The sequence below is a fragment of the Heterocephalus glaber genome, unplaced genomic scaffold (genome assembly GCF_053883595.1).
Source record: "Heterocephalus glaber isolate CG9 unplaced genomic scaffold, H.glaber_assembly_v1.0 deba00001687, whole genome shotgun sequence".
Taxonomy (NCBI): Eukaryota; Metazoa; Chordata; class Mammalia; order Rodentia; family Bathyergidae; genus Heterocephalus; species Heterocephalus glaber.
In genome coordinates this window covers 1,218,817-1,229,446 of record NW_028258412.1, presented here as the reverse complement: position 1 = coordinate 1,229,446, position 10,630 = coordinate 1,218,817, and the positions used below count along the sequence as shown (strand labels likewise).

At 45.9% G+C, this 10,630-nt stretch overlaps 1 protein-coding gene across 5 annotated transcripts in view; it reads right to left on the bottom strand.

The window, feature by feature from the left end:
• Positions 1 to 1,168: 1,168 nt before the first annotated feature.
• Positions 1,169 to 10,630, bottom strand: part of Ube2l3 (ubiquitin conjugating enzyme E2 L3) — a 53,310-nt gene continuing 43,848 nt past the window's right edge. For 3 of the 5 annotated variants that reach the window (XM_004843307.4, XM_087198345.1, XM_087198347.1), the window contains one exon: positions 1,169 to 3,679. In XM_004843307.4, the coding sequence (XP_004843364.1) occupies positions 3,525 to 3,679 (155 nt within the window). In that variant the 3' untranslated portion in view covers positions 1,169 to 3,524. Of the gene's footprint in view, positions 3,680 to 6,318; positions 6,477 to 10,397; positions 10,521 to 10,630 lie in introns of all 5 variants that reach the window. The other 2 variants (XR_015446279.1, XM_087198344.1) reach the window with 2 other exon arrangements.

Below are 10,630 nucleotides of genomic sequence, written 5' to 3'. Positions count from 1 at the left end.
GTTTTTTTTTTTAAAGGGTGTAAAAGAAAGGGGTACAAGAGACCAGCATGAGTCTGGGAAGAGGGTAAGCTCGTTCCAATTTTTCTTTTAATTTTTTGAGACAGAGTCTCATTAAATTACTAAATTGCCCAGGCTGAGGTTGAACTTGCAATCCTGCCTCAGCTTTCCAGAGTGATAGGATTACAGGTGTGTCACCGCACACCTGGGTTTTTCTTTTTTGAGACCTGCCCTTTGGTTCTGGGGATCGAATGCAGGACCTTGTGCTTGCCAGGCAGGTGTGGCGCCGCTGAGCTATATCCGTTCAAACTAGGTTTTGCTAAATTGCCCAGGTTGGCCTCAAACTTGCAATCCTTCCAACTCAGCCTCCTGAGTGGAGGAGATCACAGGTGTGTACCACTGTGCCTGGCTCTCAGGGACCCTCTAGGAGGAGGAAGTGTGCTGACTGGTGGGATGTAACAGGCCTAGACTAAGTGTAAAAACAGCCAGGTGCCTTTAAGTATCACTCAGAGCCTGTCTCCTCCTCCCTGAAAACTGGGATAATGCTCACAGGCTGCCTTGAGACTCAGAGGGCAAAGCACCATGCATGTGGCAGAACACTCCACCCCACAATCAGAGGAAAGGACTCTTTTCCTTGACCTTAGTAAAATGACACCCCAGGGAGCTTCCCTTTTCAAGCTGCAGACCCTGCCACCGCCAAGTGTAGGCCTTACTGCTGGTGTGCTTTGGAAGTGAGCTGAGCTGTCTGGGGCGTGCCAGGCTGGCTTCTGGTTAGAACCATTTGGGGAAATGGCCTAACCACACCCTCATTAGTCCCAGGACCTTGACCAAGACCCCCTTCTCAGGGCCTGTTTTCACTTCTACTAAACATGGATCACATCACTCTCTTGGGGTTACAAGACTAAAGTGACCCACTCGTGTGGAAATTGCTGTCCCCTTACTAGACCTCCGCTGGTCCCTCTACAAGCCTGGTAGCCTGGACTCTGGTGTTCCCAGTGCTGATTATACCCCAACTGCTTCCCTTTAGGGAGGTAGAACACCTCTGTGTGGCTCTCCTGGAAAGGCTGGAATGGGGACAGATGAGGCCCCAGCCACACCTCCCAGTCTTAAAGAACACAGGCCCCTGTTATTACCCACCCCTAAAGGAAGGAAGATACCCACACAACCAAACCATTGTCAGAGAGCATTTTTATTAAGGGCAGCAGAATGGGATCGCAGCATCTTAGCTTATTCTCCACCATTGTGGAAGGGCAGGAAGAGGACCCGGGCACTTCAAGGAACCAAGTGATGTGAATTCCTGAGCCAGTGCGGGTCAGCAATGGGTAGCTGCTTCACAGCTCTCCCCTTCTCCAGAGTATTCAGCTTTTTGGTTTGGGAGCAGGCAGAGCTGGCTGCCAGCTTGCTCAAAGACTGGCCCGGGGCACAGCTGAAAGGAGCAAGCCACCCAGGCAGCAGGGAGGGACACCCACTGACTTGAGAGCCAGGTGTTTGCTGCCAGGGCAGACCATGGGGTGCCAGTGACAGGGCTGAGTCCCTGAGTTGGGCTGCCAGCATAAGGGTACCCTCCCACGGTGAGCAGAGAGCAGAGAGGGGGTGACAGGCAGGCAGAGCTACGCTGGCAGAAATACGAAGCAATGGGACAGTTTTCAAGAATGACAATTATTTCTGGACTTAGAGAACCAATGAGAACAAATGGTGGCTTGTTTGGACAGCTTCTGACAGAATTTGGCATTTTATTACAAATCTGAGTGTGAGTGAAATAAAATCCATTATCACCTTTCTGCTAATGAAGAGACAGATGAGGAAATGCTGGCCCTGTGCTCTTGCGGTCCTGGGCTTTTGGAGTGCCCCTTGCGTACCCAGGACTAAAGCAGCTGAGTTCACTTACACACTGCAGGAGCCATGCGCCTGGACAACTGAACAGTGTTATGCCCCTACTCTACCCATCACTTCGCACTTCTGCACACGCAAAACCCAGGGCTACCTTATATGTCTGTAAGCCCTAGAAAGATCAAGTTATAGAGCTAAAGTGAAAAAACAGAAAGCAGTTTCTTGAAGTCATCTTCATGGGATCTAGTCCCCCTAGCAGCCAGGAAGGGGAAGACGCCAGTGGCAGAGGTTGGTAACACATGGTGTTTGATCAGCTTCCTCAGGGTATCAGAGTGCCATGCATTCTCTACCGTTTCAGAGATAGTCCCATTTTCCTTGAAAGACATTAACATTCAAATCCTTACAAAGTTCATCTGATGATAAATTCTAAGGTCAATTTTTATTTCTACAAAAAAGGCAATCAAAACAATATAAAACACATTGAAAGGTATTACTGAGTGAGCTTCACGTGGAGCTTGACTCTGCAAAGACTGAGTCCGAAGAGAAAAGGAAGGCTGTGTTGTTCCTGGGCTGCCGCCTGCTCCAAAGGAAGGGGCCAACAGGGGCTCCAGCAACCCCAGACTGACACCAGATATGAAGCAGAGTCCAGCCAATTCCAATCCCACAAAGGGTCAAACTGTGCCAAGGGAGGGCTGTGGTGGGGCTGCTGCAGAGAGCAGTCACAGAGCTCAGTGGCACATTCCGATGGAGATCGGGGATGGAGGAGCTTGGAGTTTGAAATGGATATTCTGGCTTCTGCTCTGCTGCGCTGACCAGTGGACCTTCTAACATGGCTGCAGGGAAGGGTGCCGAATCTTGGCCTCAGGAGACTTTCTGGTGAGAAATTCATCATTATCTCACAAGCGCAGTGTCCTCAGCTGGCAAGCCCTCCCTCCAGAGTCACCAGACCCAGCACTGAGGGTTTCCTACATAGCCCAGATAAGGCTGCAGTTCAATCAGGTATACACAGACAGTGGGGCTTGCCCACTTATTCCACACTGTTGTGGAAACAAGAGCCAGATTTTTACAGAAGAGCTGGACCTCCTTTTGCAGGCTTTTTCTTTTCATTTTCTTTTATTGGGGGGGGGGTTGTTTGCTTGTTTGGTAGTTTTTTAAAAGGACGTTATAGACTGGCATCAGGAGAACTGAACCAACTCCCATACAGGGCAGTATGACACGGGAGAAGAAAAGCCGCCAGAGCCATTTCTTCTTTGCGGTAAAGATGGGATCTGGGTGTTAGAAAGTGAATCTGTGAAAAATAAACTGAATGTATGCAGGGAGAGTGGGAGTTGCAAGGGCACAGAAAGAATGGGAACCACAACCCTTATTTTTCTTTTTTTAACCTTATGGGCTAAATGTAACTTGAAGATTTTGGGCAAATTTGGACAAGAAAAGAAACACCATGCTTTTGGAGTGGACTGAAGCAGTGATTTTTAAAACAAAGAAAGCAGAACTAGAATATCTGAAATTTTTAATCCTTTCTTTACAGGTTACTAGATCACTTTTGATTAAGAAAACTGTAGAAAGTTAGTAACTGCCACAAGTGAATGCCAGGTGGTGGCACGTGTCAATTTTCCACAGAGTCCTGCTTTGCGGGGTGTCTGAATGCACTGCTCGGGGTCTCTGCTCACACTTGCTGGAATCATTTGTGGCAGATTTTAGTCCACAGGTCGCTTTTCCCCATATTTCTTTGTAAACTCTTCAGCATTCTTACAGAATTTTTTACGGTCCTTAGAGTATTCTTCAGCTAGGTCAGCCCGGAGCGGGTGCTCGGGCTGGGGGTCGTTCACCAGTGCTATGAGGGACTGGATTACTGCCAAGAGAAGGACAAGGCATCAGGGTTAGAGCAGATTCAGGGAGGACAAGGGGCAGCTAATTTGAGACAAAACTCTGACTTCAACAGAGACTTATAGCCAATGTGGTTTTTTTTGGGTACCAGGGATCAAGCTCGGGACCTTGCGTTTGCGAGGCAGGCGGCGGAACCACTGAGCTAAATCCCCGGCCCAATGTGCTTTTTAAGACAAAGCAACTTTCTCTTAATTCAAATTTGTTACCACCAGAACTCAGCCTTTTTTCTATACTGTGATCAGGAGAAAGGAATGGACGACAAATAGCCAACACTACAGTGGGTAACTGTTCAGGGTGATGCCCTGACCTCCAGGAAGCCTTCCTGACCCAACATCAGGGTACTCTGGAGACAGGAGGCTCTGAACTAACAGCTGCTCACACTCAAGCACGTATACACTTGCAAAGGATCACTTCCCCAGGTTAGGATTTGGGGGTATATGTCTGCCCTCACCTGGCACTCAGCGCTACACTCAGTTCAGGACAGTTGTGATCAGGGTGAGAAAGAAGAGATGTGTGACAGGGCTGTGCCTGTCCACATGCAATGAGCCCAATCTAAAGGACCCCAAGGAGCTCCTGAAGGTAGAGTAAGACACACTGATGAACCTTGACTAGCCACTGGAAGAATGACAACCACAGTGGCACTGGATTATCAACATCATGGCCGGAAGGCATACAGGCTCAGGGGGTGCCATGATGCTTCACATTGTGAGTCCCAGACAAGGTAAAAGGCAAGCCTTGGGGGGAAGGTTGGCACAGAAGTGCAAGACAAGGATTGGGATCAGCAGCAAGGTGCCACCTGCAACTCCTACAGTCACCCTAATCCCTGTCAGCACCCCCAGAATGCCGTGATCTTTCCCACCACTCTGTTCCCATCTCAAAGATGGCTCTCCTTTGTAGATTGCTGATGCCACAGATTCCTCTACTAGGGGCCTATGTTCTTCATCCAGCATTACAAGTAATGGTGTAAAATGCTGGCACTGGCTGAGTTGGGCATAGTATAGGCATGAGTAGTCAGAAACACACACCGAGTAAGAGTCAAGCACAAACACCACCTGCCTCCAGCACTGCCTATTAATGCTACCCAGTGAAGGAATGCTTTCAGAAAGACAAGGCTCCCAAGAACATGGCGGGCCCTAGTGAGGCCTAAGGCAAAAGTGAGGTGGGGTTGTCACAAGCAGGTTTCGATGGAGTGAGAAAGACGGACAGCTGGGCACAGACAGAGAACTGTGAAGAATGGAGCCAAGGGTCTGGAAGGATCTCTGCAGGCCAGGGGAGCTGCTAATTCAATCTCCATTCTCTCCAGAGCAGACATTGTTACTTCCCTGGATTCAGTAAGGTAGCACTTCTAGAGGAAGTGGGCCCTGGGGGCATATTTGTCTCTTTATTTCAAGATTTATCTTTTCCAGATTTTCATGCTTGACTGAACAGAAAAGATAAAGCTGTTTTATTCCTATTTTCCCAACACCAACCACTGCTATCCCACTGTGCCATATATCCATACACAGCCTACTTTATTGTTTACTTAGTATATTTCCTTAAATCACTTTTTTTGGGCGGGGGGGGGGGGGGGGAAGCTGGGGATAGAGCCCTTGGCATTGTGCTTGTCAGCCAAGTGGTCTACCACTAAGTTACATCCACTGCTCTTTAACAGGCAGCCGGGCGTGGTGGCACATGCCTGTAATGCCAGTACTTGGGAGGCTGAGGCAGGAGGACCCCTGTGAGTTCAAGGCCAGGGTGAAATACATAATGAGACTCTGTCTCAAAAAAACAAAATGAAACAACAAAAAAAGAGGCAAGGAAACATCAGTGACTCAAATGGAAAACCACCTCCAATTGTCATAAACAAAAGGCATGCATTAACAAGCATCTCGAAGAATCTCTGTAACAAAAGTATGATCTGTATGTCATAGGATTTACGTAATATTTTCACATGTTTATTTTCATCAATAGAAGATATTTGAATATGAAAATGAAACTTTTTTTTTTTTTGGTACCAGGGATCGAACTTGGGTCCTTGAGCTTGCACAGCAGGCGGCAAAACCACTGAGCTAAATCCCTGGCCCCTAAAATGAAACATTTTTATGTCATCGCTTTACTAAATTTGTGATGAAATATAATTTGATGTCCAAGGATAACTTGATTGTACCAATTTTAGAAGAAGAAGTTCAGAATTCAGTTTCTGGAGAGAAGTGAAGCATGAAGGGAATGGGTGAAACGTACAACTCACGTAATTAACATTAATTATGTACTGTACATACATCATTTTAGACACATCAATTATGTGTCCACAGTCCAGCTTCTTTGTTTAGGGTAGGGTTTGTATGCTAGTGTGTTACCTTTTAAATGGGAAATACTTAAAGTTATTCATAAGCTGTATATTCACTGGTGTGGCACTCTTGGTTTTAAAATAAGATTAGTAAACGGCACCTGCCAAGAGCAAGGTCCCGAGTTCAATCCCCGGTACCAAAAAAAAATAAGATTAGTAAAAAAAAAATAGTATTATCTGTTTATAATGGCTGTTAATAAAAGAATTTACCATTTGGTTAAAAAAAAGCATTAAAATACCATAGGGCCAACAGTGTAGCTCAGGGGTAGAGTACTTGCCTAGTACATGAGACTCTAGGTTCAATCCCTAGCATGGCAAAAAGCAAAAATGAAATAAGCTGGGCGTGGTGGTACAATCCTGTAAACCCAGCACTTCGGAGACTGAGGCAGGAGGACTGCCACAAGTTCAAGACCAGCCTGGAGTATGTATGGAGACCCTGTCTCAAAAGACAAAATCAAAATAAAATTAAAACAAGCACCAATGCCTCCTTCCCTTCCCATCCCATCCAAGCAGGGGAATGACCACCCTAGGGAACAGTCTCTTCCCCAGGACACACTCAGGACTTCCCTAAAAATGTGTCTTTGGCTTGCTGCCTATGGTATATATTTCAGTGCATGCCACTTAGAGATGAACAATACTGCTTTTTTTTCTTTCCTTTTTAAAAAGCACTACTGAGGATCGAACCTAGGACCTATATGCACTGCGCTATATCACCAGTCCCCTTTTCCTTTTGAAGACAGTTAAGTCATTAAAATGCCCAGGCCAGGGGCCGGGGATTTAGCTCAGTAGTTACGCCGCCTGCCTTGCAAGCACAAGAACCCGAGTTCGATCCCTGGTACTAAAAAAAAAACAAAACCCCAGGCTGAGCTTGAACCTATGATCTTCCTGCCTCATCTTCCCAGAGTGCTGGACCACAAGCATGCATCACCATGCCTGGCTTTGTTATTGATTATATTTGTATAGCAAATCTCATTGAACCACTAAACTAATGCTTGTTTTGTTACTAAGGTATCTACTAGAAAACAGGGCACACAGTTGTGCATTGTACACATTCTTGTAACCCCAGCACTCTGGGAGGCTGAGGTAAGTGGATGGCAAGTTTGAGCCTAATCTGAGTAACTTAGTGAGACCCTGTCTCAAAAACCAACCACTAGAACCAAACGTTGCTAAATAAAACTTTCTACATTCCTTTTTTTTGGTACCGGGAATCGAACTCAGGGCCTCAAGCTTGCCAGGCTGGTGCTGTACTGCTGAGCTGTATCTCTGGCCCCTCGACATTCCTTCTTATTCTGGCCCTTCTTCCCATACCCTGACAATCACTAATTTGTTTGTACAAACTTGCCTCTTCTGATTATCTCATATATAACTGAATCTTGTTATCTGCAGTAATTATGTCCTATAGACTTGCCATGAACACTGAATCACCAATACTGGATCACAGCTCCTCTGCTCACAACAGTTAGAATCATGTTTTGTATATGTTTACAGAAATCTTAAGTTGGGTGCAGTGACATATGCCTGTAATCCCAGCTACTCAGCAGGCTCAGGCAGGAGGATCACAAGTTTCAAGATCAACTGGGCAATTTAGCAAGACACTGTCCCAAAAATTAAAAATAGGCTACTGTGCTGGGCCAGCAATTTAGCTCAGTGGCGCTGTGCCTGTGCCCGCCTCACAAGCACAAGGTCTTGAGTTTGATCCCTGGTACCAAGGAGGAAAAAAAATTTTCACTGCTCTGTGCATGTCTGTGATTGGTTGCAAAAGTATCATATTGATTTTGATTTTGGGATTCCAAACATTTTTAGTAGGTAGACAAATTAACAAAATCTGAACAACAAGGCTCAACTACAAATAGAATCATATAATGTGTGGTCATTTGTGACTAGTTATTTCATTTAGTGTAATATTTTCAAGGTCTGGGCCAGGCATGGTGGTGCACACCTGTAATCCCAGCCCTCAGGAGGATGAGGCAGGAGGATTGCTGCAAGTTCAAGGCCAGCCTGTGGTACACAGTGAATTTAACACCAGAGCGAGACCCTGTCTCCAAAAAATGTAAATAAGTAAAGACAGATACAGATGGATAAATAGATTTCAAAGTTTGTATATGCTGAAGCATGAATCAGTACTTCACACCTTTTTAGAGCTGAACTATATATGTTCCATTGGAATGCTCATGTAACTGCATTAACCTAGGAGCTTCTCACGGGTTGGATGTGGCAACCCTTGTGTATTCATGTGTATGGCACGTGGTGTTAGACAGGTACCTCAATTCTCATAGCAGCCTCTTTTTCTCCATGAGGACAGACTGTAACTCTTCACAGCATTGAATGGGTATACCGCATTCAGTTTATCCATTTACCAACTCATGGGGATTTGGGTTGCTTCTCCTTTTTGATTATGGATAAAGCTGCCATGAACATTTGAGTGCAAGTGTTTCATTTCTCTCAGGTATATATGTCTAATCATATGAGGATTTTTTTTTCAGCTTACCATCTCCTGTAACTATGCACCTGAACTGGAAATGTAGCTGGCCTAAAGACCAACGAAGGCTGTACTGGTAGCTGGCTGAAGTAATTAAATTTGTGAACTGAGGACAAAGAACTTCAAGGCTGAATCTGAGAGGAGCTGTCAATGTAGTGCTAAAGCTTCTAAGGACAGGGCAGCAGAAAATCATGAACAGATGCTAAGAAGACTGGAAGAGTGCCAGAAGGAGATTAAAGCAAGAGGGTGGCACATTTCTTCATGACTTTAGAAAATGAATACAGAAATGGCAAGGCATTTAAAAAGATGCTGTAAGGATGGTGGTTGTTGAACGGTAGTTAGAAAATAGGACCATAAAGACAGGGACATTAAAAATACAAGGACATGGCAAGTAAGAGCAACAATGGTCCAGGAGAGCCATCATTTGGGACAAGTGGGCCCGGATACGGCTGGAGAGCCACTGAGGGACTCAGACGCCTACCTAATCTGCCTCTGTAAAAACCTTCCTTGTCCTGCACGTCTCTCTTCAGAGCTGCCATACCTCCTGTCAAGACACAAAGTCGGCTTGAGTCTAATTTTGCCTGACTAACAGCCAGAGGAGTGATACTGTATCAGTTCTGCATCTGAGCCGTAAGTGGCCTGGCAGTTTCCACTTTCACCTTCATGGTGTGAAGAGGCACAATTTAGCCTCATGGACACAAAGAGGACACGAGGAGAACTGAGATGCCCAGCTAACAGTAGGTACCACACATGCAAACAGTATGAAATGGCTCATCCCAACCTCTGCGGAGCTCAAAGGTTAATGCAGCTGCACGAACTCCAGGAACAATCACCCAGCCAAGCCAAGCCAATCTACTGAACAAACATTAATAAACTGTTGCCAGTTAAAACTGCCACTAGGGCTGTTTATTTGTGGTACTGGAGACTTGAGCCCAGGGCCTTGGTACTGAGCTACATTCACAGCACTTTATTATTTGAGATGTAGTTTTGCTAAATTATTAACTTGCCCATGTTGTGCTGAAACCTACAATCCTCCTGCCTTAGCCCAGGCCTGCACCACCTGGCCCAGCTAGTCACTAAGTTTGTTTATTTATTTGCAATGCTGAGAATTATACCCAGAGCTCTGCACAGGTAGGCAAGTGCTCTACCACTGAGCTATACCCCCAAGAAAGCCACTAAGTTTTGGGGGGTTTATAATGCCATAATTGATAACAGAAACACCAGAGTGGGCGTGAAGTGCTAGGGACAACATTCCTGATGTATATGAGGATAGGATTAAGGCCATACTACAAAGCATCTACAGAATAATTTTCTAGGAAGAAATCCTAAGCTGCCCCAAATCACAAAATAGTAATCCTGAGCTGGGTGGGCATGGTGGTGCACACCTGTATCAGCACACCAGAGGCTGAGGCAGGAGGATCGCTCCATGAGTTCGAGGCCAGCCTGGATTACATAGTGAGTTCAAGGCAGGCTTGAATCACATAGCAAGACCTTGTCTCAAAAGAAAAAAAAAAAAAAGGGCCGGGGATTTAGCTCAGTGGTTTTGCCGCTTGCTGCGCATCCCCAGTATCAAAATATTTACCTTAAAAAATACTAAATCAAGGATGTTTTACAAAAGAATGAATGTGTGTGTGTGTGTGTGTGTGTGTGTGTGTGTGTGTGTGTGTGTGTGTGTGTGTGTGTGTGTGTGTGTGTGTGTGTGTGTGTGTGTAGGGCAGTCCCAACTTGAAAAAGTGGAGGATGTGGGCTATGCACTTAGATCTGAAGCTAATATAGGAATAACACTGCATGGTCCTCTTAGGCAGGCAGCTCCCACATGACGTGGAGAAGTGCTTATAACCATTTCCTATGAGCCTCCCTAGCCCTGGCTCCTACAACCTCAGAGGAGACGCTGGACTCTGTAGCCACAGTGAGAGGTGCACTGCTTTCCTGGGCAGCCTGGCTTAGAAGGACTTCTTCCCAGACATGGTGGTTGAACAGAGACACAACTCAGCAAAGTCCCTGGGAATGAGGACCAACAAGACACTGCTGAACAAATGTCGCCATAGGTGTGACAGAGAAGTAAATTCCTGAGTAGAAAAAAATCAGGCCATGTGCAAAGAGAATGGTGT